The 27,938-nt window shown below is 37.4% G+C and overlaps 1 protein-coding gene across 3 annotated transcripts in view; it reads right to left on the reverse strand.

The window, feature by feature from the left end:
• The window catches only part of DCP1A (decapping mRNA 1A), a 35,770-nt gene that overhangs the window by 5,814 nt on the left and 2,018 nt on the right, over positions 1-27,938 (reverse strand). The window contains exons 3-8 of one of the 3 annotated variants that reach the window (XM_084530490.1): positions 26,915-27,042; positions 17,801-17,867; positions 12,625-12,763; positions 8,455-8,574; positions 2,762-3,526; positions 297-362 (exon numbers count right to left, since the gene is read on the reverse strand). In XM_084530490.1, coding sequence (XP_084386616.1) covers positions 297-362; positions 2,762-3,526; positions 8,455-8,574; positions 12,625-12,763; positions 17,801-17,867; positions 26,915-27,042 — 1,285 coding nt within the window. The other 2 variants (XM_084530492.1, XM_084530491.1) reach the window with 2 other exon arrangements.

Here is a 27,938-nt window from a genome sequence, read left to right on the forward strand (position 1 = left end):
CTTAAAAACAAAAACCAGTTCTAATGGTGTTAACGCAAGACTGCAGAGCCAAAAATGTACTTAAATTTCTGCATTCACACCAACAGTAAGAGGTACTGTAATGTATGACTGACTAATCTTCTGTCCTAATCTTCCTCACTTCAGTACAGCTTGTTTCTGCTCCATCAACAGCATTTTAAATATGGTCAAAGTGGACAATATGACTGTATGATATGGCAATGATTACCATCCTTTAAAACATCTTAAATTTTATTTTAAAATCAAACTCAATTTGTTGAAGGGTTTATTCACCTTACCTGACTTGTTTTAGATAAAGTCTTTGTCTGTGGAAATACTTCTGATTCCTTGTTTTGTTGTACAGTCTAATTTAAAAAAAATATATATATACATAAATTACAAGTGAGTATCCGCAGCTCAATTTTTATATAAAGCTGCAAAAATCTAAGTACCAACAGATTTTAGATGTAGTTCATTCCAGTTTGTAACAGTTGGAATTTGTGGTTTATGCTTTCAGTATTACAGCAAACTCTTAACACAGTTATTAAGAAAGTCTACCACAGTTCAAAAAAAAAATACTAAACATCGAACAGGAATCAAATGCATACAAAATGAAGAGTTTAATTAGAGTGTAATCAGTATGGCAAACTGACAGGATGCTAAATTCAGTGTTTTTTCCTAGAAGGTTTATCTAATTCCCTCCACAGAAATGAAATACTGTTGTCTACTAGATCTCTGTACTTTATATCTTTACAAATGACATCCAGGTATCTCTTTAGTCAGATTTCAAGACTGTAATATAATAAAATTATAGGATTATAAAAGCTTAGAAAACAAACAAACAAAAAGCATGTAGATAAGGTACTTGAATAAATTCACCTTGCATTCTTGGAAAGGCTTGTTATAGCCATTTGGAAAACCTCAACAGAGAAAAAAAACATCCTCAGGTAACTGATAACCTGTATCTATAATGACAGAAGTCAAATGAGCTTTCTGAAGTGGTTACAATGACAAGATCAAATTGCTAAGACCTAATTAGGCAAGAGTTAGGAAGTCTTCCTAGTTTGAGAGAACATATTTGGAGTATGAAGAACTTTGTCTAACAAAAATACATACACACAATGGACCTCATCAAAGAACAAAAGGGTGCAAGACTAGCACATGAATTGGAATTCATAAGGTTATCAAAGCAGACATTGAATAAATCTAGTAAGAGCAGTTACAGATACACCTCGACAGCTTTTCTAGATGCTTAAAAACATCACAATCCCAAGTCAAATCTTTACCAAGGTTCACTAGTACATGGAAGAAAGACACTGCCCAGAATGTACAGTTCTTCAACACTAGATCCAGACCGCTGCTCAGTGTTGTACTCTGACCTCCTCCTCTCTGGGCAAAACATCTCAGCCCAAACATCTCAACAAGGTGATGGCTTGCAAAATAACCCTAGCATACAGCGCTCAAGGCCTTCTTGAAAGTTTTCAAGAGCAGCAGTAGGTTATAAATGGGGTAATTAGAAAGACAGCCCAATGAAAGCACGCCCATTTCCTAAAAAAAATAAAAAAAAATAAATAAAAAAAAGGTAATAATTCTTCTAAAGACAGAAGAGCCACATGTGAAAAATACAGGGCATTTACTGCTTAGGGTGTTACAGGCAGAAGCTTGTAATATATAAAAATATAAATACATGTATATATATATATATATAAATATATATATTACATATATATAATATATATAATACATAATATATAATATATATATATAATATATATATAATATATATAAAAAATATAAAAATACAGAGTTGAGCTGTTTGTTAGATCTGTGTTATGAGTAAGTCATCACTATTATCACAACAAAAAATAGTAGTATCAGCTGACCCAGACAAGACTGTTGAAGATTTTGCTGAAACCCAGTGGGAAGCACTGGATAATAATAAAAAAAAAAATAGGAAATTCATACAGGTATAGCTGTAAGTAGTTCTGTGTGATAATTTTTTTTCTTGCATTCTCACTGTCCCTAAGATGCAACACTAAGTGACAGAAAATTTAAAACACAAAGCACGAGCATTAATCTTACAGAGTAGCAGTAATATTTCCATCTAGTCTCTCAAAACAAGCTTATTTATTTGGGTTATATCGAGGCACAGACAGTAGATTCGCCTGCAAGAAACAAGTTTAGAAGGTCCTTTAGAAGTGATACTGGGACAAAAGAAATCAAGGGGGTCAATTAGACAGAATAAATCAGTTGATGATCCATGTTGACAAATAACAAACAACATCTCAAGGTAGCCCAGAGGGATTCCCAACAGAAGCGGTCAGTATCAAAGCGTTATGAAACACCCAAAGCTATATAATCTGAATCAGCAGACAATTTCATACTTTCAAATAAAGTACAGGCTATATTTCCACAGTAGCAACACTCCTAACACCATCTGACCTGTAACCTTCAGTCCTTTCTCAGATCAGACTCAGCAGCACTTCTCTAACCCAAGTATAGGCAAATTCCTGAGGATACATTCATCCACTAATAGCACCAGCCTGAAAAAATTCCTCCTCTGCAGACAAGTCTGTCACTGATAGCAGATGCTAATGACCAAAATTAGATTTTGAAGTTTGCAATTCAGTCACACACATTAGAAGTCCTTATTTTATTTTTTTTAGGAGCAATATATAGAAGCACATTTTCAAATGGAAATATTTGAAATATTTGTAGCCAATAATAGCTTAAAGCTTTATGGGTATAAAAAGCCACAGAATACCTGCAGAGAAGGGATTATCTTGTTGTTCAAGGTTGATGGTTTACTGTGCGATTCTTTGAAGCTTTCTGGTGTTGCAAGCTGGCCAACCGAGGCAGAGGTGTTTGGTGTTAAGGAAGTCTTAGTGAGAGACTGCTGCTGCATTTGGTCATGCTGTGGGGTCAACCTGAGTTTCTGGAGAAGATCAACGCCTGTATGGGATGTATTTGAGACAGTTCCCGTATTTGTTGATGTCAAGGGTGCTATAAGCTGACTTTGGCCAGCCATTAGATTTTGTGGAGCGTGGTTCACTTCGGATGGTGGCTGATTCACTAGTGGGGATATCTGCTTGGCAGCTTGCTGCATGACTTGCATTAAACTGTTGTTTTGCTTTAGGCCAGGAAGCCTCTGAGCAGGGGCAGCTTCCATTGTTGAGGCTGAATTAAGAATAGGGCTTAAACGAACTGAATAGCTTGAAATGCTTTTTACATCAGGCTGGGAAACTGAAGCTGGAGGTATTAGCATAGGTGTTAAACATTCCTGCTGATTCAAAGGATTGGCACTGGTTTTAACGTTTGGACTTTCTGATTTCCCTAGTGGTTGCTGTATTACTGTTGACTGGTCAAAGGAAAAAGGCAAGAGCAAGTTTTGCTGCTCTCTGGCAGAGGTCTCAGTCTGCAACTTCTCCCTTCTCTCTGCATTGGGATACGGAGGTGCAGGCTGTTCCTTTGGGACAGAAGTCCCAAACAGTTCTTCCAAAGTCAGATGCTTTGGCCTCGACTGAAATGTCTACAAAGAAAGGAAAAGGAAGGTTACAGAGTCAATTTAGGAATACCCAAACTGTGAGAAGTACAGTGATGTGTTACAAATTCAAGAAAAGTATGAATACAACTAGGTCAGATACATTTAAAAGACACCAAATTTTCTGTCACTTTTTTTTTTTTTTTTTTAAACAAACACAGTCTCAGGCTAAGCTTGAAGCCAATTCATCGCTTGTCACTGGACTCTACCTCCCCCTCCCCCAAATTGCACACTCTTCCCCTTCAGCTTGCATTATTTTTCTATTCCAAACACCTCCAACTCTATCTTTAAAAACTTCCACTGCAGTAAGTGTTTACATTCCACCACTTGGCTGGAGTACTTGGGACTGGGGGAGAATATTCACATTTCTTCAAGCATGACGTTAAAACTTGAAATAACCCATAGCAATCATACGGCAGTGGCACGAGGGCAGGATGCAGCCACAGTAGAGATGACACCTTCACAGCACTTTCTGTCTCTACATCCTTCTATAGACAGACTGCACTACTAGCACAGAAGGGGGACAGCTATGGTTTCTGCTATTAAGGTGATGCCTGCCATCACTGATCAACCTTAACTACACAGCACACTTGGTTGGGGGGGGAGGGGCCAAGGAACAACATGTGTTTTGAACCAATGCCATGCAGAATTTACAGTACTGTAACTAATTAAATGGTCTGAAGGATGGGAAATAAAAAGAGAAGCCTGAAGGTAAACAGCTTATCTAGCAGTACATGCCTAGACAGTTCTCCCATTTTCATCAATATTGCAGTGGATGTCACCATAAGTAAAAGAATCTGTAAAAACCTAAAAATATGTATTAATTTCCTTGAAAAGCATGCACATGTACACATGAACACATTGACCCTTGAGTCTCTTACACAAATATACATCTAGCCTACAGCACTGACATTGCTAGAAAAATCTTAAGGACTTCCTATTCCTAATATTTTGCCTTACTAAACAGCATTCCCTACATTAAAAGTCAACACAAGGTTAGCAAAGAATGGCTGTCTACTAGGAGTTTGTGTAGTATTGTTTCCCCCCCCTCCCAACCAAGTTATCTTGTGAAAAACAGTCACCCTTTAACCATCAAAATAGATGCTGGCTTAACAGATGGAAAAAATGCTTCTTTCCTTATTTGAGAAGAATCCATAGAAAAACAGGATTCCTTGCTGAACAGGAAAAATAGCGGAAGTCCTAACAAGGCAACCAAGGTAACACACAGTAATAAAAATAACCCAAGTGACTCGTCCTCACTTTCTCCTTCAAAGGAAAACAATAACTATCGACAGAATGAGAAAGCAAATTGATAGAAAAAAAAAGTAGGGTTGGCTAGGTCTCCTTGCGTTTCAGGTGTTGAAGAGGCAATACAACACAGTTCTGAATTACTTAACAGATCGCAAACATTTTTAAAATGCCTTAATAAAAAGAGATGATCACAGCTAATTAACCACAGGCTCCTGTATACCATTTTGCAGGGGAAAATAATGCATTTTCTTCAGCAGTATAATGAGAGAGTCTGAGTTAACCCCTTATGATACACCTGCCAGTTCTACCATGAATTACTCACAGTTTATTCCAAGCCAGCTATTTTACAGCAGGTATTTTAGCTGAATTAGTTTAAAACGCATTTTTCTAGTGAGAAAAACAGCTACTAACACCCTTATGTTAAGTTTTTCCTGCTTTTCTAGGTTGTGCAGGAAGTTACATAAAGCAGCTGGACTAAAACATGACATTCTGTTCAGAAGAGTGAATGGCCCGCAGCGAAATTCCAGTGCCTTGTGACGGTATGTCTAAACAAAGACACTATTTCACAATGACAATTACTGCACCGCGACATTGCTCTGCTCGTTCCAGTGTTACTAACATTGGTAAGGGCAACGAAGGAATGGCAGCACAGGTAGCATGCAAGCTGCCTGGCAGTCTCAAGCTTGAAATCACATTGACTTCTGCCAAGGTTACTAACTTGTGCTGCTGACACTGCTGATTTATTATTATTATTATTATGTTAAGAGAAAATGACTACTCTGCATCAACTCTGCTTTTCACCTCCATTTGAGTAACTGACTGGCTTTCTTTTATTAATACATTAAAATTTTCACCTAATGAACATGAATCTCTGCCGTGCTCTGATCGCAGTCAGATTAGCCCCTTACACATAACACACGACACATACGGCTTGAAACATGAAGTTCATTCCCAACCTGAGGGATAAAACACATCTTGTGCTTGACTCATCTCTGGCTGAGGTGTATTTTGGACATGTCAGCAACTCACTGTGTTATGGACACCCTTCTCCGCATGGGGTTGGAAAAAAGGCAACACAATCCATTTACTTGACAGGAATGGAGTGCTGCCCAAAGGGTTTCTCCGGGAATTATTTCAGATATATCGAGGCATGGGAATTAGCAGTCATAGCTGGCACATGACATTTCACTGTTCTAGTTATATTTTTGTGTTGGTGATGAGCAAAATTAATTTTATAATACAGCTTGTTTTCTTTTTGAACTGCCAGGGTACAGAACTTGAACTTCAGAATATCATACGACATTTATTTTTTATTCCCAAATCTGTGATGTCTTTAGCATGAAGTGAAGGTAATCAATCAACATACAGTTATGACATTTTGGAAGGGTTTCAGCATCTCACAGTAATTATCAAATATATACTAGTTTTTAATTTCAATGGTTATCTGTTTTAATTAGATGAAAAATGTATTCTTACAGTTCAAATAACATTTTTTCCAGTTCTCTTCTAGTAGTCCACATTATTAAAAATGAAATTATGAACAAACACCTTGGTGCTGTATTTGAACCCAGCTAGCTTTACACAAGTAAATTACCACTTAGATAACATAACTTTTTCCTGCATCTCCACAACGATTATTTTAAATAGCTCAACAGAAGAGACACTAGAACACCACTTCACCTGCTCTGTAAAACTGTACTTTCCCTTGAATTACTTTAAAGTAATGTATTACAATCTTAGAATTTTTAGAAATTTAAACATCAGAATTTATAGATCTTTTTTCAAGAAAAACTTTGAAATTAAAATTTTTCCTTAGCTAGTTTCTACTGCTCTGCAAGCTCATGCACTGTCAGGCTGGTCACTTCAGCTGATCACACATGCACAGCCAAAAAGAAGATTTCTTCTTTTAAAAGCAAGACACAACCCTGTTGCCAGGCCTCAAGATCAAGCATGCAGCAAGCACAACTGGCTGCCAGGGGTCAGTCTATCACTTGTGCTGGTCCAAAACCAGAGGTGCTGCTGAGAGGGCAGAAGATGCCATGAGAGCCAATAATCCTTGCAAGTTTCCCCTCACCCCGTTTTAACCCACTGATTGTTATTACCCCAGCCCCTTAAACAGGTTTCTGCTACTCATACCGTAGCCCTAACCTGTACTAGAAATTATTTATTTTTACTAAAAAATAAGTATGTTGTTTACAATTACTAAATGCAGTGTTGCACGCATTTTCCTAGGGCATTTTCCAGAGACAGTGCTTTATTGCATCCAAAACACAACAATAAGCTAGGACAAGGAGCTGGAGGCACACACTGTGGGGCATTTTCTGGAGAGGACCACTACTGACCTTTCTGTCCCCACTGGGTGGCACTGTAAGCAGGCACAAGTTACTGATGTGTTAGAAAGCATTTAATTGTTGCAAAAATTATTAGTATTTTTTTAAAAACGAACCTCCAAGAAGCACTGTATGAAGCTACACATCCCTTGTGCATAAAGGCTTATTAGGAAATGGAGCCAATTATTGAACTATCACTGCCTATATTCCAACCACTCCAGTGATGATGCTAATTATTTTTATAACAAGTTTCCCATGGTTCATCAACAACATTTACATGAAGCATGTTATTTTCACTAGCATTTTTACAGTAGTTTAATTACAGAAGTAATACTAGGCTTTAGAATTTGTAGGTATCTGGATACATGCTGATTGAACACGTATCTAATAATTATCTGACAGACATCTAAGCACTGTATGTGCACTAGAATTACCATAAATTTGAGCAACATCCCTCACTAACATCACTGAAACAATTCTGGAAGATACTGCTTAACGCAGAGGAAGGAATACACTGTCAAAAAAAGTCTAAACAAAACCGAACAGCAACACAACACCTCTCCCATGATATATATTAATCAGGCAAGTTGAATTTGATCATACAAGCAAAGGTTAAACACAAGCTACAGAAGTATGGGAGAAGACGGGTATGCACACATTCAGTAACTCCAAAGAGAATTTAGTGCTCCGTGACAGAAGTACTTTCCATTTCTTGTCTAGCAACTGACTGATGATTTCATTTAGCAGGACTGTAGCTACAGCTTTAAATGCAGCACTGACAAACTAAGTAAACGTCTCAGACACAGGAAGACAGTGCTTCAGTTGCTGTTTGAAAGACTGCAACACAGTGTACAGTGAACAAATGCCATATTCTCTCTGTCAATTCAACAGGGGTAATTTTTATTTGCTCCCTTACTCAGAAGTCATCCTGCACAGGTGTCTCTATACTATCATGGACTGACTTACAGAATCTGAGTTAGCCCATTTAAACACACTTTTATATTGACAGGAGTGTGGATACAGCCTCATATTTAAACATTACGGCAAAAAAAAAAAACAGAATTTAGGCTCTTTAGAGTCTTCAGACCCATTAGTTTATCTGAGGGGGGTGTGGGCAGCAGGAAACATACCAGCTGATCTTCAACAAGCATAGTGAAGAGAAATGAGAGTAGATACTAAAACCAATTCTAAACTGCAGTTAAACTTACAAATTTATTTTCACGATGAAGCATAATACATTCAGCAAGATGATACTTCTATTCCAAGAAAATATTTTGGTACCAAAACAAAGTGCTAAATGAAGTAACACACTATTTAGATTTGTATGACACTTACCTGATCTTGCACTTGTATCGAAGGTTTTTGCTCTGAAGCCTCTGTGCTTTCTGACTTCAGGAAATTTGCATTTTGTTGCATTCCAGAACTTGACATAATACTTAAGTCACTGATCTGATTCTGGGGGGGAAAAAATAAAATTAAAAAAATTACATAGCCACAGGAGCTCAGCCACTACTATAGTTCTGCTTAGGTAGCACTTGGGCTGATATCCAGAGGATGTACAGGTTAGTAATTTTCCTGTCAGACACTGTAAAATTCACAAGTTTCAGGAAAAAATATACCAAGTAATACAATATCTGGTAAGTGTTCACAATACTTTTACTCTGTATTATCAAAAAAAAAGACAACTGGTTTTATAATTTTTCCATATATAAATAAATAAATAAAGACTTTTCACATTTTGTATTAGCTGCTAACAAGGCCATTAAATTAAGAATTCATGCTAGAAACAACTTAGCATGCTAGAAACAACTTAGCATGCTAGAAACAACTTCGAAAAAAGTCCTGTCAGAAATTTTTCTAAAGTGACTGGAAGAAGAGCTTGTCACTGACTTATTTCCACCAGATTTAAATAACCACGTGCATGTACTTCCACTAGGCATTAATTGGTTTTTCTGTGAATAAGGCAAACTAGCCAAGGAAGTTGTAGTAATAGACCATACGTTTATGGTTTGAATTGACTTCCTTCTTTACTAAATATATACATTAACAAAAATAAAAACTGTATTAAATTTTAAAGCACTAGTGAAAAAGTGTAGAACCAGTCTAGCATAAAATATGTAAACTATGTTTATGATACAGCTGAACATCAGCACATCAGATGATCTCTCCTCACTTACCTGACAACTACAAAATATGAGAAACTGTAGCAGTAAGTTAGAAACAATCTCAGCTTTATTATTGTTTTGTTTTAAATTTCAAATTGCAAGTGATATAAACAACATCAGGACCATATGTTGTGATTTAGGGACAGAAGGGAGAGAAACAATGGCTGACTTTCTGTAGTTTAGCCATTAATTCAAAAGGTTAAAACTCTGAGCCTGAAATGGTTGACTGCCTTGCAGCTACAAAATCAAAGCCTAGTTTTTCCTTTTCACTAGAGGATAAGCTGCTACGTTTTCTCAGACTGAAACACACACACACGAACACTATAAAAAACATCCATTCACTTCATTAAAAAAATATCTCCATTCATTTTCACATATGGACTTTATGGAGCGAGTACTTGAAGGATTAAGCTGATTTGGAATCCTAGATTAAATCACTCAGACTTCCATAAATCTCTTTTTCACTCTCTCTGCCCCCTTCTCATGCTGACACTCTGCCAATCTCATGTGGGCTGCACACAAGGATTACTGTATGATCCATCTGGAACATACCAGGCAGATGAGTACTTTCGGCTCCTAAATACAAATTCATGCATAATTACTGAACACCATAAAATAGTAATAAAAAAAAAATCAGACAAGAAAGGTCTCTCAAGAAGCCACCATCCAAGTTGGTTACCTAATCGTATTAGCTTTGATGTGTGCTGGCCACAAGGACTTCCAAAATCAATGTGCCTGAGGTTTGTTGCTAAAGGTGAGGTGGCCAACAGAACATCCTGCAGGAAGTTTGCCTGAATCACAACTAGCATTGTTCATTTCTGTTTACTGAGCAATTTCTACAACACTACACTCGTAGCAGATTAAGTGGGGTAGATTCAGTTTATTGCTCATCTACATGCACACAAAATGAAATAACGTCTCTAATAATATAGGTGATCTAAAAGCATCAAGAAGCAAAATCAAGACAGAGGGGCAAAAAAGCTAATTTGTGTAGTATCTTTACTGTAGCCTAGTCCATGCCCCATGTATTTTCACACTGTATGACAGCTGCCACGGCCCAGTTATCAGTACTTGTCTACACAGATGCAATCATGACACTTCTGAACTTTGTTTCTAGCGAAAGGTTTTCATTACTCTCACACACAGACCTCAAAATTCAGAGAGAAGCTGGAATATCCTGAGTCATTTTTAAGAACCATCTGTTGGAAGTGTGTATCATCCGATATTGCAAGAACAAAGAAGGAGAAAGACTTCATTACACCCTAACAGGCCCCTACCAGAACAATTTCTGATTTTTTGTTCTGTTTTTTTTTCAAGCCTTCCATTTCTCCAGATCTGTCTCAATTGATATAACATTGAAAGATGAATCATTCAGCTTTCGATGCTTCTTTCTGTACTCTCACAAAAGCTGCCACTTTCCCAATGTTGGCCTTCATACAAAGACACGTTCTCCTCAAACAGGATTAATGTGCTGAGAATTAGCTTTTATTTGGACCTATATTAAAACATTCTGAAAATACATTACTGATTTTCTGAAACTAGAATATAGGCTCAAATATATTGTATGGTCTGTCACTTTCACCTGTCCTTTATGTCAGAAAGCGACAAGATAAGCAGGTTCATCATACATAGCTTAGCCCACGTGTTCATTCCTTCCTCCTCATCCCACATGGTACCAACCTAGAATCCTACAAAGACTCAAAACACAATTATTCCAAGGAACTCCAGTGTCCCACTATACAAGTTCAAGAAGAAATGAAGCACTCTAGTGATGTGCTAACCCTTCTCCCACCAGTATAGCTGCAAACCATATTGTATCTCTGCGATATTATAGCTACACATTACTATTGTACATCCTTGTGTTATTGCACTCACAAAGAATCTTTGTTGCCTTTTTTTTTTTTTTTTTTTTTATCTCCCACGGACTTCTCTTACATTTGTCTTCCATGTATGAATTTGGTTCTCAGGACTATGTAAAGTAATGCCTTCCCAAGAGATCTAATACTTTCCTTCATCATGTAAACTTATGAATTTAGTACTGGCAAAAGACACCAGACTCACCATTCCGGTATCAACTTATTAAAAGAACAGACACACAATAGACAGGATTGAGTAGTACACCAGGGAACAGAAGGAAAATGTTATATGCTCATCTACAGCAATTAAAAATATGGTTCACTGAGTTTACATGTACTGAATGACTAAATCTCTACCCTCTAACACCACGTCTTTTTTTTTTTTTTTTTTTTTTTTTGACACTAACTGAATGCTGACACTGTTGGGTACAATTTTTGTTATTCCTAGAGACAAAATTTTCCTCACAGCAGTAGAAACTGTTGTAGAATTGGTCTATCAAGCTCCATTTTCAAGTTGGATCACAGAGTTGATATTGGACTTCTTCCTCCTACAGTGTACTTGAGGGAACGAACAGCAGCATTCTGAAAACAAGACCACTGGAACAATGGCAGAGAATGCCTTCTCTTTAAACAAAGCACAGTTACGTTAAAAACTACTTACCATATAGGCTTTCTTAAGAATGAAAAAAATGAACAGTTTGGCAGAGTTACCTACTAAGCTAAAAATTATGGAAATAAAGCTTATGAACTTATCCAACAAGCAAACTCCACACTTCTTAAAAATATTTCCCTACAAAACCTGTTCCCCATAAGTCACTGTACATCTGTGCTTTTATCACAGACATGGGAGAGTTTACAGCTTCAGGGCTTTTATAATATTATTTAAGATGTCAAAGCATTTTGGTATGCAACCCAGTGAATGCTGTTGATTATGCCATGAATCATAGCCGACCTCCTCCAGTGATTTTCAGTACAATGGAAAAAAAAAGAAAACCTGAAGTGTTAGCTACTATAACAAATGTTTACGGAAGTGGAACTTCAGAATCACAGAAACAGACACATTCTTCTGCAGTGTTACATTCTGTTCATCTTTCCTTTGCTAATGATCTCACAAAATAGGACAATGATTGAATACTGAGATTAAGCAGCCCATGCACCTGTTTTAGAACACCGTATTTATTGTGTTTGCATTTCTAGGTACCCATTTTTAAAACTCTACTTCTTTCCCCTCAAGAGGCAGCAATTCAAACATACAAAATTTCAGGCCCATTGAATTATGGATTAGGTGCGCTGCTTTGTGATCTTGGGTTAGAGTATACTCAATTGTCACGTGGAGCACATGAGGATCCTTCTCCATCACGGCTCTCAGAAGCCACAAGGCATGCCATTTCAGCAGACTCCGTGAGGCCCCGACCACCTCACTGAGAAGGGAAAGCAGTGTTTTTATTCATTCATAGCAGAATAAAATTAAGACATTTCCTTACTCGTTCATATTCATCCTTGGCTTTACTAAGCATTTCCAGGATGTCAATAGGCCTGTTTTTACTGCAGCCATTTGTTCTGCTGGGACTTTTTCTGTCCTGGGAAACTTGCTGTGATCTCTGAGCTTCTTGTTCTACCACTCTGCAACAGGAAAGGAGAAATGGTTTTTCACAATTTTTATCTAGCATGAACATTTTACAAAAAGCAGGAAGGAAAAACATTCTCCAAGCATATAAACATGTTTTGTTCTGCTTGAATGAAAACCTAACACTGAGCTGACCAAAGCTATACAAGTTTTAATTTGCTACAAGGTTTAGGCAAGTCAAGCTGTCAAATGGTCTGTATGATTTACCTCTAATCCAGACAGCACTGGTCTATATCTCAAAATTTGCCTGCAGTAAGCCCTACTTCTGTAGACCTGTCACATTTAGACATTTTTTACAATATAGCATACAACACGCATTTGGATGTCCGCATAAGCAGCACGTGTACTATACCACAGACTGAGCAAACTGTGTATTTTTTATTGTTTACTTTGTAACATGCAGTTTTTCCATATTTAACCGTATCAAGCCATGTTGTTCAACTAAATCGAATACAAACCAGTTCTTATTTAGGACGAGACCTACCATTAGAAAACAAAAGGAGTAAAGGCAGCATACATTTCTACTCCTAATCCACGTACAGTTCACAAGATGTACATGGCTGTGCAATGCACTAAAGCTTATTCTCTTGAAATAAACACACACCAGCCTGTAATCCCCTCTTTTTTAAGCCTGCATTAATCAAATATGTTAAGAAAAAACAAGCACTGTAAGCAGGGCAGAGCTCTACAGCTGGCACATCACTTGAAAACTCTCATGCTGTGGAGCTGATGGAGGAGTTGAGGTGCCATCAGAGCAGTCACAGAAAGAGTCAATCATCCAGCCTCCAGCTTCTTCTGGTCACTTAGGACTCAGGAATAAATCTAGATTTTAGACTGTTCACTAAATAGATATTTCTATGTACCTCTATGTTATCATTCCTGAGGAAAAAAATAGAGCAAGCGTTAGAAGATTCCTCCCATTTTCCTAGCTGCCAAGACCCTTTACTTCACTAGAGTTCAGCTGTGTTTATTTGAAGAAATATTAGACAGTGCGTTTTTTTTTAAAAAAGAGAAAGAAAAAAGATAGCTTTTAACAGTACAGCATTGTCCAGGAAAATGAGTTTCAAAACTTTTAATTATACAAGATGATTATTGAAGTAGCTTCTCATTATTCTTTGAATACTATACAGCTTCCTCTGTTTGCAGGCAAGCACTCACCTGCGAGCATAACTCAGGATCTGCAGGCCAATCTACTCTGTCAGTTTCTATGAACTGCAGCATGTGCTGCTTTGGATGAAGCAGCTCAATACTGTACAAATGTTTCTATGGTGACACCATGAGAGAACATTTTGTTCTAGCACCCCACATGGTCATACAGCCCTGACTTAGGACTTGTCTATACTCAAATCCAAAACTAGGGATGAGAAAAGGCAAGATGAAAGAACCAGAAGGCTTTGCTCAGATTTAAGTGTCAGCATGGCTGCATCAGGAAACATAAATACTTTGGCTAAAGAGCAATTTCTGGGCAGCTGAAGTCATGCATGTGCTGCCCTGTAGACAAAGGGACGGCTTGAGTCTCCCAGCCCTCTTTCTGTTCATTAAAAACAGTTCCAGAAGATTTCAACAAAATATCTTTCCATTGGAAGTAGTTCTAATGGTCTCATAGCGAAATATTTTCAATGAGTAAATCCATTTCACAGAAGTGCTTCAGAAATATTTCCACAGAACATCTCTATTTTCTTCTGCACATTATCAGGGGTATGCTACCTTTGTAATAGTTTACTTTTTGTTAAAGAATGAAAATGAAATTATCTCACGTAGATAAGTGCCTAATGGCTCTTCCTCCATTTCCTGTCTTATGCAGGTTACATTCAGATGATGGCAGTAGGGTAAATGTGAAGCAGCACCCCTTCCAAACTGTCCCAGATAAAGGCAAAACATCTGGAAGCGGGAGACTATCTCAGAGCCCAGCTGAGGTCTGACAGTTAAAATAGGGTAGAACAAGCCAATAAACCAACTTCAAAATAAGAAAATTACAATGTACACATCAGAATACAATAAAGTCTCCCAAAGACTTATGTCCTACTACTTCTAGGAAGCTTATCCTTCATGAACAAGTATTTTAACTTGACCCAAATTTATTTCTCCTCAAGTTAGCAGTTTGAACACTTGTATAGTCTTTTCATTAGTATAGAATCTTTTCATTGTATAGAATTTTCATTCCAGAAAATTCTAGATTTCGTTTTTAAAATAAAAAATTCTATAGATCAAATGCCTTTTCCTGGGGTAAAAAGTCAAAAGAAAAAAACCTCTACTAATGCAAATCTGTAAACCAAGCGTGCTCTGTATGCAATCAGGATTAAATCTTTTTTAAGCAAAGCCTGCTTTTTCTTTCCATTATATCAGACAGTGGAAGAGGCACACATTCCTTCAGGGACACAGAAGTGGCTGTGACAGTTTGTTCAAGAATATCTGCAGTTACAGCATTGAAAATATACCTGGCACAACCTCACAGAAGAGCAGGGAAGGGGTGGGGAGAGAGAGAGACAGAGAGAATGTGAGAAGTGAAGTTGTGTGATTACAAAGCCTATGAAGAGTAATTTACTTTTCTTTTGAAAGATAAGCCACCAAAATATAAATGGATGGCCTGCAATCTTGTTAACTCAATCTGGCACAATAAGGTCAACTCAAACAGCAGGAAAGAAAAAAAAAAAAGCTTGGAAAAAAAAAAAAAAAAGCTTGAAACCTTTTATGGTTATGTTTTTGAAGCTCTGAGATACTCTAAATGCAGTCCTCTTTCCTGTAAGTGATACAGGACACCCCACCTAAGTAAAACGGCACCAACAGGCAAAATACAAGTTTCTGCTGCTAACAACAAAAAACGTGAAACTAAATTGATACTCAAAGATAAACAACCACTGGAAAATCCACTGAACTAAGCCTGGTGGGGCCCACAACCATGTGACAAAGCTCATTCTCTAAAAAGGATTATTGTTATTATTATTTAATTAAAGGGCATACTTTATTTTTTTGAAATACATTTTTCATCCCAGGCTGAAACAATCCCTGTAGTTTGAAAAGATAGGACACGTAAGCATCAGCACTTTTCTTCTCACTGCTTTCTACCCATTTGCAGGGAGAGGAAGTTTGATGTTTGTAGAAACTCATGTCAGCAAAATAGTTTCAATCCACTTTTCATCAAGTTTGTAACAACAGCCTCAGAAGTGCAATTTTGCCCTTCTACAGCAACGTGCAACTACAATGCCTTCATTTCAGTTTCCCTAGTATTCATCTTTAGATTCTCAGAAGCTCTAAGACACATGGTACCAAATGAAGTATGCTTTCATTCTGCAAGACTTTTAAAAATATTCAATTTGATATACTTGCACTAAATGCTTCTAAGTATAGTAATGGCTTCAGCAAACTCTTTTGTTACCCCTACATCTATACACAGCTATTAAGAAAAAGAGAGCCAAGAGTATTTAGACATTCTACATACTAGTAATGGGGAAAGGCTTTATGAAATATACTCTCAGGTAATCAAAGACTTATTACCAGCAATATGCAGGCTAGTGAATATCACATCCTTTTTGACCACGTTAATAGCAGCAACAACTAAAAACCATTCTGAAGTGAGGTCCTAGGAAAGCTCAGAAAAACTTAACTGTATTCTGTCAATATCCAATCAATTACTTTTTCTATCTACATGTTTGATTTCTGTAGTTTCACTTGCCTAAGACTGAAGAAGTAACTATGGTCCAGACGCATTCCCAAAATCTGCTTGATATGTTAAGCCGTTTCCAAGATATGCTTAATCCACAGTCATGCCAACACCTAAATTAGCGATTTGGTTTAAAATGATGTTCATCCTATGTCTACTTTACATATTATTAAGTTCTGCCTGTCTTTAAGATGTCATGACTTACAAGACATGATGTGCTGATTAGAGCACACAGAGAAGGTGCAGGAAAGTAAATAGTGATGGTGCAGAAAAACAAAGCAGAGAACACAGGAAGAGAAAATACCCTGAGGAATACATCTGCGTTTTGCAATTTTGCAATTTTTGCTAGCATATGAACACACTGCCACACACTTTAAACTTTCCTTTCACAAAGAACATAGAAGACTCACTTAAATGAATTCTCATCCTCTTCTATAAGCAAGGCTTAATCAGCAACACACCTCACCTGAAGGAACAGAAGCAAGAATACTCTCTCTACCCTACACTCACTACATTTTAAGTACCTCAGCTTTCCTTGACCTCTTCTGTTCACCCAAACTACTGAAGCCATGCCAGTGCAACCACGTACAGCACAGATTGGCTAACTGTGCTGCTACACGGATAGTATTTTAACAACTAACAATGCCATGTGTCTGCAAACACAACTTGAAGGTTTCTTTAAACAGACATCATTTCCAAAGTTCTCCCGCTGCATGGCCTCCACACTTCTAAGAACCTCAGGAACCATAAAACAAGAGCAAGTGACATGTCAATTTTATAAACTGATTTATCTCTTGAGAAAGAAGAAAAGCATTAATAAAAGTTGAATAACAATCTAGAAGTTTAGCAACAAGTTCCTTTTATTTCATAGTTCAGTCTACACTCCTAACACAGAATCTTGCAGAATGAAAAACTATATCCTTCTCCCACTTTCCTTCTTTTTTTTTTTTTTTTTTTTTGACTTTAGTCAGGAATAATAATCAAGCTTTTAGAACAGGAAATGACCCACCACCAAACCAACCACAAAAAACACAGCCCTTATTTATTTGCCTTACACTTTCTGCTTCAGAGAATCTTCTACCAGGGTATTACTCTCCATTAAGCATCTCAATACTAAATACAAGTATAAGATAATAAACAGGGCTTATGTTTGCACTCTTCAGAGAAGGCCAATTAATACTTCAACTGAATTCTTTATTACTTAAAAAAGCCTTAGTGCTATAGTTTTGATTATTAACATACCCCAACAGCAGCAAGAACTTTGTATCTCTCAATTTAAGGAGAGAAAAAAACATGCATGTAATAGGTTCAATTTTTGCCTGAAGAAGAATTCTGAAAAAAGAATTACAGAGTAACAATCAGGAGTACTTACTTAGCCATGAGTTTTGCTATTCGATGACAGTCATTCTTGTCGTAAAACCAGATACTGTAAATTGACACTTGAAAAGAAAAAAAGGGAAGTGTAAGACAAGGGTTGAAAGAATAAAAATAAATCAGTAGAAAGGAAGCAAAAACCAACAGCCCATTAGCCTAGTAATGTATGAGTTAACATCAATTTCCACTCAAATATTCTCTGCATGACCAAGTACCATTTATAAAGTAATTATAAATAGCATGTGGGTAAACACAAATACAACGTAAAACAAATTAAATGGACAGACTACAAAATGCTGATCCTTGTTCATGGGTAGAAGAGGCAAGCAAGTGAAGTTTCACATTCCAGATGGCTTCCCACTGTGGTTGCAACCTTCTATTTAGAATGGCAGATCTTACCATTACACTAGGCTGAAGAATATCCACATAGTTTTTGAACACTCATTTTCAACACTGCCAGGTTTTGAAGTTCAACAGAAGCGTTCAAGTTTGAGTTGCAGTATGACAATTCAGTCACAGGCTCTCTCTAAAGGTTCCCTCTCCTAATTCTTTTCATGAGAAGCAGTTGTACAGGAAGGGAGTGATAACAACGCTCCAGCTGTACTGTCACATTCACAGAGCAGCTTAAACACAGATTCATACTGAACCCTGCTCTTTGAAGGCAGCAATGACAAACCAGCAAGGGCAAAAAGCTTCCAACTCTGCAAGACACCCAGTACAACTCTGGTTTTCAGGGCAAGTACAATTCCACTGAAACTTGGCGAAGTTCGAGCCTGATCACTCAGTGAAAGACATGGCAGAGCAAGAAACATGGTCAGCAGTGCTACATACTATTTCTTCATCAGCAGCCCCACTTTAAAGATGCCATTTTCACCCAAATACATCCTCATCTCCTCATTGTCCCCACAGTTGTGCCAACACAACAAATCTACAAACTATTCTCACAATTGTATTTGATCCAATTCACACAGCAGGTGATTTTAAATCCTGGTTCATCTATGAAATTTACCAGTGCAGAGTGTGCAAGTACCTCAAAGGCGATTAGACACCTGGCATATGTTACCACTGAAATATTTTCATTCCTGAAGGGATATTTTCAGCCTTTTAAAATTCAGCTTTATAGCACAGTTCATGCCAATGTTTTTATTAAGTTGAAATCCTTACAGAAAAGTAAAGAGTTAAAAACAAACACACTACCTTTCCTAGCTGGATTTACATTTGTTTTTTTTTTGTTGTTGTTGTTGTTTTAAAAGACAAAAAACACACCCCCCAAAAAAACTCAAAGTCTCAACGAAGGCCTACTCAAGGTTATTTAAGCCACAGCAAAGACTGTGATTATTTACCAAACATAATTTTCTAAAACTTCCAGTTATCCTAGCCTTGCTGTGTTGGACCAAAGAAGTCATGCCCATACCTCACTTCTATAACAAGATCTTAAGACAAGCTGAAGTTGTACTTTGCTTCTTATGTTTTTTTCTTTTTCCTTAAGTAACTATTATCTTTGCAAGTTCCAGATGAAGTAATAGCCAATAAAGATTTTCTAGCCATAAAGAAATAAATAACAACTTAAATAGCTTAACAATTTAAGCTATTTTCTCCTTGCAAAACACATAAGCCAATTGACATTGCCAACATTTACGAAATATTTATGAAAATTTATCACCTCATACAACTGGACTGTTTACTGCATTGAGACTCGACAGCATTTCAGTGCGAGATGTTTCTTTAGTCACGTAGGATATTTTAACACTAAAGAAAAGCTCTTTCCCTTCCCTGACTCCTGTATCAGTCGAACTACTAAAGGAAGAAAGCTTCTTCAAAAGCATACTTGCTGAAGAAATTAAGATAAGGAACCTATAACGATATCTTAATGGGATAAGTGATAAGAGTCACACACTATTCTGCCAGACACAGGCCTACATAAGACCTGAAGCTGATTGAAATCTCAGCTCTGACTACAGAGTATCATTTTTCTCTTTACTTTGTACTACTGGCAAACAATCACAGGGAGTCACCACAAAACTTCAGCAGTATCACAAACTTCTAAAGCAGATTATGAACAAGTGAACTTGGGCATTAAGTTTGATATGGTCTGACGGACTGGAACAATTACCTCCCTCTTTTCAGAAGAGGACTCATCGGTACCCTCAGTTCAGCTCCCTTGCCCCAGATATCTCCAAACTTTCTGCCACAACTGCCTTACTACATTTGATGTGTTTAACATGCATGCAACCTCAGCTATGAACATCCTTGCATTAGGAGTTGGTACTTCCCAATTCTTTTGCTATCCGTGATCTTACTACACCCAGCAGAAACATCAGCTGAACATTTGTATGCCTAATGGCACACCTTTCTACTGCAGCTCTCTAATATTAGTTTCAGATAAATTGGCTCATTTTTCCAACTACTTTAACACTTTCACTCTAGCTTTTCTACACCAAACGCTGGGCAGCATCTTCAGTAATCAAGTAGAGACAGAGTGTAGTCATCATAATCCTTCGGTGGCATTCACATTACACTGACACACATGAAGTCGTAAGTAATCCTTAACCGCGGCCAAACCAGACTTGATAAAATTAAAATAAGTCAGTTATCTTAATCTAAATTCTTCTCGGACATTAGATACCTGGGCAAGTTAATTACATCACTTTTATTAAAAGCAGTGACTCATAAGTGTTAATCAAAATGTGTAATGCCAGTTTCTCATGCTGGCTCCTTCTCTGTTGTGCTTCCACTGCTTCAAGGAGCAGTCAGATCCAGCTCCAGCACTGCCCAGCTACCAGAGCTGAATTTGGAGTGGAGATAGCCAAGTGCTACAGCAGGACAGAGGCCATACTCTGGCAACTTAAAGTAAGGCTTCATGCCACAGCTGCAGCTGCACTTCAGGTTTCATTTCAAGTTAGGGGAAATAAACAGTGTCGCCACCCTTACATTCTCACAACTTTGCCATGACTCAATTTACCCCAATCCACCCTCTCCCTTATGTCAGCCGGGTATGCCAGACCAGTTCCCCGATATTGTTTGCAGATCAGCTCGACAAACATGCCATCTGGTACCAGAGAAACGACAGAAACAAGAAGCTGAGGGCTGCACAGTAAGGCAAAATGGTTAAAACGTTCATATAATACCATGCCAAAAGGAAAGTATACGGGATGCGTCAGCAGCACCACTTTGAGAGATTACAAACTACCACTCTCTTGCTTCAACCAGGTTACCATTTGTGCAGATACAGCTTCACCTCATCCAAAACAATGGTAAGTTGTAAAATGGATCATAACTAGCTGGAAGAGCTGATGGGAAGAGAGAAAAAAAATACAGTTTTAATTCAGATGTTATCCTACAACAACTGGAAGACAATATCCCTTCCAGCTCCCTCTGCAAAAAAATGGGTTCATGTTGAAACCACCCTAAAAAGAAATCACGAAAGATAACCAAATCTCACTCCCATTAAAACAAAAAACTGATACATACATCATTTTACACCTCAAATAGAAGACAGGTGTATAATCTCTCTCAGTGCTCATATTTCTTTCAGGAGTAAGATTAGCTGAAATGCCACGCCCCCCCAGCCACTGTGCTCTGATCTCTTCCTCATTCACAACTCTTTATTTTTTTCAATTTAAATATTAGACTGTCACACAGATTTATAAGTCATTACAAATCATTTTAAAACATCCCTCCCCTTCTTATTGCTTTGAATATCAAAAGCTACTTCACAAACAGCGTTCACAGCACAACCCCACCAGCAGCTGCACTGGAGTAATTCAGCAGGTGTCAAACAGCAGCCACGTCCAGGATCAGGAACACTGGAACAAACTCCCATCTGACAAAGCACGACACAGAACGAGAGGGATTACCACTACACAACACTGAACTAGAGCAGAAAACCCCTACTAGTTCGAATGCCATTTTTCAGGTCAAACAAAATATTTTTAGCACTGCTTAGCAGCTTTCAATGGTTCTTCCCCTCCCCCTTGCTCACATTGCTGCTTCTGCTGTAAAGGTATCAAGAACAGGCTCCTTCCTTATCTCGGACTAAAGCACTGGGTTAATGCGCTTGCTGGAGAGCCCTTCAGCTGCACCAGCTGCAGAGATGTGTTACGTTCACTGCCTCATGAGTTGGGCGGGAGGAGAGGGGGAGAATATGATGAGATACTTTCCTTAACCGTTAAGATTCCCTGATTCGAAACCAATCAGAAGCTCCTGCAAAGAATTTAAAAAGCCATTTGAAATCAAGCAACTCACTTTTGGTTTGCTGTTCTGAATACAAGCGTTTATCATTAATGATAGTGCAGGATGACAACACTTTGTACCCAACTTTTACATTTCGAAGTATAAACCTCCCCAGATCTATTACTTTTGTTTCACTAACTCTTACTTTTGGATAAAGAATAAGAAGGGGAATAAACCTATCAAACAATGACCATTTATTTTACTTTTTAAGTTTTACACTTGGCATCTGCCCTTTCAGAACCATGGAAATACATCTGCCTGACCTTCCAAAAGAACTAGCTTGGATTAAAAAGCCTTTTAATCAAGACCAACACCACCAAAACAGAGGGAAAGCTATAAACGAGAAGGACTTAGAAGAATACTTCTTGCAGACCTTCAGAGGTAAGACGGTCATTGTCTAATTTTTTTTTTTTTAACTTATTTTCCTCTATAATTTAGCAAAGTATCTACTTGTAAAAAAAAAAAAACCACACACACACAAAAAAACAAACAAACAAACAAAAAAAAACACACAAACTGCTGCACAGGAGCCACCACACTCCAATTTCTCACATTACAGACTGAAAAAGAGTAGAGAACTTTTAGACTAGACTATTATTAATGTTATGGACGGAGCCTCATCCATTTTTTAAAACAGATTTTAACGTACTTTTTCTCAAAATACAACGAAGAGGAAAGTTGATGGAGATATATCAGTGGTATTCAATGCTTCAGGAACAAATGCTCTGAACACTCTAAAGAACATGTACGTCTCCAGACAGAAAGCTAGACAAGGATCTCATGTACACAGCAACATACATTCTCGATGAAGCAATAATAAATAACATATTAAGTATGAAGCATAATCTAAAAAGTCTAACTTTTGAGAATTCTAAAAGCAAAATCTGTTACGTTACCAAACAAGAAAGTGATAGATTGCATTTTTGGATTCATCCTTATTTGGAAATATTAGCTTTCTTTAATTCTATCTAACATAGAAAAGTAGAATTTTTTTTTTTTTTTTTAATTTCACTGCTGTAACTGGTACAATGCTTAACAGCTTCTTAGTCACCGCATTCTGTCATTTTTGCTTTAGGATCTGATACTACTGAATAAGTGGTCTAAGTTTTCAAACCGCATTATATACAAATTTTAAAGTAAATATATATTGCCTCGAATTTTTAGATTTAAATATTGTTTTGGGGTTTTTAATCTTATGATACTGTCAGAATTATTTTGAGAAAAAAACAAGTTGGAAAGGATTTCAGTTACCTGCAAAAGTATTGAGAAGGTATTATTTTCTGAAAAAAAGCTTCTGCATGTCTTAGATCTAACCAAAATAGCACCTAATACTTTGACCCAAATGTTTTTCATGTTACTCAGTGAACACAAGAGAAGGTAGGTGTACAAAAGATATTTTATCATTTGATCTGTTGCGCTAGTAGTATAACCATAAAAGACACTTTCTTATCACATCCTGCAAAAAACAGAAAAAAAATACAAAACAGACAAAGAGAAGTGAGGCCTCCTTTCCCATGGGAATAATATAGCAATTCTCTGTTATTCTAAGAGCATGAAAAAGTCTTTGTGCAATTACATTAGGTATAAACTTGAGATCCTTTAACAATAATTAAGTTCAATTATGCAGCAAACTATAAATTCCATTGTAATGAAAAATGTATTTGCACAAATCGAACTACAAAAGAATGGTAAATCCACTGAGAACATGATTATCTAGCATGACAGGCAAATTCTTCTTGTAGCCTCCAGCCAAACAGAAATGTTTATATATGGATTGCAAAATTTTGCATATAACTTGTTAGTGACTCTGCACAGACTGGTGTACGTCACTCAATAGCATCAGAACTGTTCTCAAAGAAAAATGTCAGAGGTCTGAACTGGTGCACATGACAGACTTTGCCCTTATTATCTTCTTAAGGCAGAATCCCAGAGCAAAGTGAAGATACAAAGTTTATAAAACAGTGATATAAATATTGAAATCACTTATAAATATTGTCACCATGTATTCAAGAGAGGCTCCATAATTTAGCTGTGATCATCTTCTATTTCTACTGTGCCCTGAAGGAGCATCAAGCACCATTTGTCATTGATCTTGTTACAACCTAAATATACAGGCACACTGCTGTTAGGCAGAGACAAGCAGCAGTATTAACAAAAAGGAGTTTTGGAAAGCTAAGGAACCAAAATAGTCAGTTCAATAATTCAGCAATTTGAGCAGGACAACTTAATTTTGAACGACCACAGCAGATCTTCCTCAAACAGGATACAGAAAACAGTGCAAGAGAAACAGGACTGTTGCCAACACCCTGCTAACGAGGTATTTTTCCATGCCCAATCTAGCAGTCCATCCTCTTTCTGTCATTATAAGATCTCAGACGAACTTCACGTTAAGTCCTTAGAGATACACACCACAAATCCCTTAGGGATGAGCATTATATTATCTATGGCCTTACAGCTCCTATTTGAATTGGTCTCAAAAATGCAAAGGTTTTTCATGACAGCAGGCAGCTGAGCAGAAGCAGACACTTTTCTGCATGAAGAGAACTCCGAAATAATTGCCTCACCTACCCGTATAACTAGAACATACACATGTTGAAGTCTGTCTGTAAATACGGATCAGTCCTGGAAGTAGCTTTGCTTATTTAGGTTTCTAGAACAGTATGCAGATACAGGCAAATGGAAACTTTTTAGTTGTATATATACATTTTTTTCCCAACAAATTCAATGGATGGAGATCAGGCAACTAAGGAAACTGCAGGAAAGTAAGAAAATCCCAAACCCAACAACTAAAAGCACAATATAATGGAGTTAACATGCTGAAATGATAAGGACTAAGAAGCTTACACAGAATTTTCCATACTGCTAAGTTTGTTCTTGAACAAAGCAAACACTAACAGAGTGCATGAAGTGATCTGCTGCCTATTTGTAGCACTCAGGGCAATAACTAACAGCACACTAACTGAACTTTACATCTCCAATTTGCATTAAGCACAGACTGGTTCTGGACACGCTCTTTCTAGGGGACAGAATGGAATGATGAAATACAGGATAGTTTCCAACCAATGCCTTTTGGTCAGAATGACAGTGGCACTGACAAAAATACAGGTAATAAAGGTACCCTCCAAAATACAATTATTTCCAGTATCAAGTCTATCATATTCTCCTTGCACACTTTTGTCTAAATTTCTTTCTTCCTCATACTTTTCTGTCATCTCTGTCCTAAGTGCCAGGAGCCTCCCACAGATTTTACACAGTTGTGTCCCATAGGAAAATGAGGGCTTTCGTCAATGAGAGGAAAGCACATAATTAGCTTTAGGGGTTTCTAATGAACTTACAGCCAGCCTACCTTCTCTGACTACTTCCATTAAGTGATCCTCTGTCACTCCCACTAGCATACAATATGGTAATTCCACAGTAGCTCCTGATACCATCATAAGCTCCAAACAACAAATGAATCATCAGCTTCCTGTTTCCCTTGTATCACCAGCCTCACATTTGCAATCATTTCCTCTGCTGACACCTCAACAGCCACCCTGTACCTACAACCATCCTCTACAGTTCCTCTTCCTTCCAAACCAAGTGACCTGCTTAAAGACCCAACTCAGTGCAGCATTTCCACACACACCCCTCACAATTTCTCATGAATCTTTTCCTTTCCTGATCTCCTAGACTCGTCAATTCACTGACAAAGTTTGACTCGTTCCCCTCTCAGAGGCTTACAGAAGGAGGATTGCTAAACCCATTAAAAACAGAAACCTCCCACCTTAATTTGTTCTCTGTCAACTTAATGGAAACTATCCTATGCTCCACAGACCCTGAAGGCTTTCCAAGGGGGAAAAACAAGATGGGATTAACAACTGATTGGTCTTCTAGGTACACTGAAGTGCAGCCAAAACAGTGTTCCTGTCTGTAATTCAAGGAGACATTAGATGATAAGAAGAGATTGTGTCGAGGAAGTACTTTTTCCAGACAGTACTTGGGTTCTCTAAGTAATTCAGTAAGAACCTGTCACCAGATAGCAAACTAATTTCAAGGATGTAGCCTAAATAACAGGATATAAAGTGATAGTTTTGTATCATGAGGACACTGCTCTGTGGGACACCTTTTATATCATCTCCTTAACCTCACAATTGTTTCATATACACATATAATCCCTTGTTCCTTCAAAGAGCTACCTAAGTTATAGTTTGTGCTCTTTGCAGTAATAAGATTTTTACTGTGTGCCAAACTGGAATCCTAACTCACCTGACGACCCCAAATTGGTATTAGAGATAAACTGCAGCATGAAGATAGGGCTACTATTTTACCACTCATCTCAAAGCACTCCAGACTTGCTGAAGCCTAGATTCAAAGAAATTTAGCAGACACATTTGTCTCCAGACTCCAAATCCTGTTCTGGAGAAAGAAACCATCACTGAGAGCTGTGCGATTTTCACAACCCAGGCAGCTACTGATTAATATTTAATTTTCCTCTTGCAAAAGAAAAAAAAAAAAATAGAAGTTTCACAATCTGACTTTTGAAGCCCTTAGAACTTCTCTCACTGTTAAATATTCTCAATAGGTATACATCTTCACTTGTCTTTAATAACGCTATAGCCCTGTGCATATGTTTATATTAAACCTGTAAGCTCATTAGTTAAAAAGCATGTAACTTTTTCTACCGGATACTTTGTCTATCTTGTTTTTACTGAAAGCAGGTGATCAAAGTAAAAACACTCTCAGCTACTTAAGCATATCTAGTACTGTAGACAGAGACATCAAACAAAGCACTGGAACCCAGCCCACTGCATTACACTGGAACACAGCACGGTAACTGGAAGTGGTCTGGGTTATAAAGCAGAATCTGAGGGTTAAATGGATTAAAGGATGTTATACTCACAGCTAGCATTTCTGTAAAGAAGAAAAGGCTCATGGAGCTGAAACTCCAAGTCTTTATTTACTGGCTCAACCAGGTTGTGCATGTTCAGTCGATTCACTATCGTAAAACCATGATAAGGAGAAGCCGACCTATTGTTTTAATTAAAATAAAATCATGGATTAATACCTTGATCAACATATACAAACAATTTTCTGAAACACGTTTACGTATTAATCCTCAAATCTCCATTACTTCATGAACTAAAGCTTTCGCAGTCCTGAATATCTAATAGCTGTTCTTCTACGCCATTTCTGGGTGAGCCAACTCATTTCAATTTAAAATCATGCTTACCTCAAATATGGTTAGGATTAGTGTTACAGTTCTGAACTGCTGAATCAAAGATATGCCTCAAAAAAAAACACAAAACTATTCAAAAAACCTAGGGCAGGCCCAGGATTAATTTTCAAGTGTACTTAATACTTCAAATAAGACAGCTTTAAAGCTTTTTAGAATCTTTAGTTAGAGGAGAAAAAACATCAAACCATACTATTCAGCAATACTGACTTTATTGCAAATAGATGTGACGATAAAAAAAAAAAAAAAGATGGCTTAAATAACACAAAATTCACTTAGAGGGGAACCAGAAGCAGTAATTTCTTCCTAAAGGGATACTCTGAAAATAAAGATTTTACCCAGTATCTTCAAAGTAGTTATTAAAATATTTACAATTGTACTGCTTAGTGAAAGAATTTTTAATATCCACATTTTTGGTAGACACCATGTGGAAAAAGAAAGCAGCAAGCTAGCACACACTGAAAATTCAAGATGGTTTTGTTTCAGGTGTATTTTCTCTTGCTGCATGAATATCATGTCACCATACTGAGCTGTGCCCGTAAGCACTCATATAATCAACAAAGCAGCATGATGAAGGCCTTTGGGGGAAGAGGAGGCTTGTTTTAGATCATTCATTATCTGAGAAAAATAACTAGCTAAGCAAAGGCACTAGGGTAAAGAAACTGATAGAATTAGCTAGTAAGCATTAACA

Source organism: Aythya ferina, assembly GCF_964211825.1.
Source record: "Aythya ferina genome assembly, chromosome: 10".
Taxonomy (NCBI): Eukaryota; Metazoa; Chordata; class Aves; order Anseriformes; family Anatidae; genus Aythya; species Aythya ferina.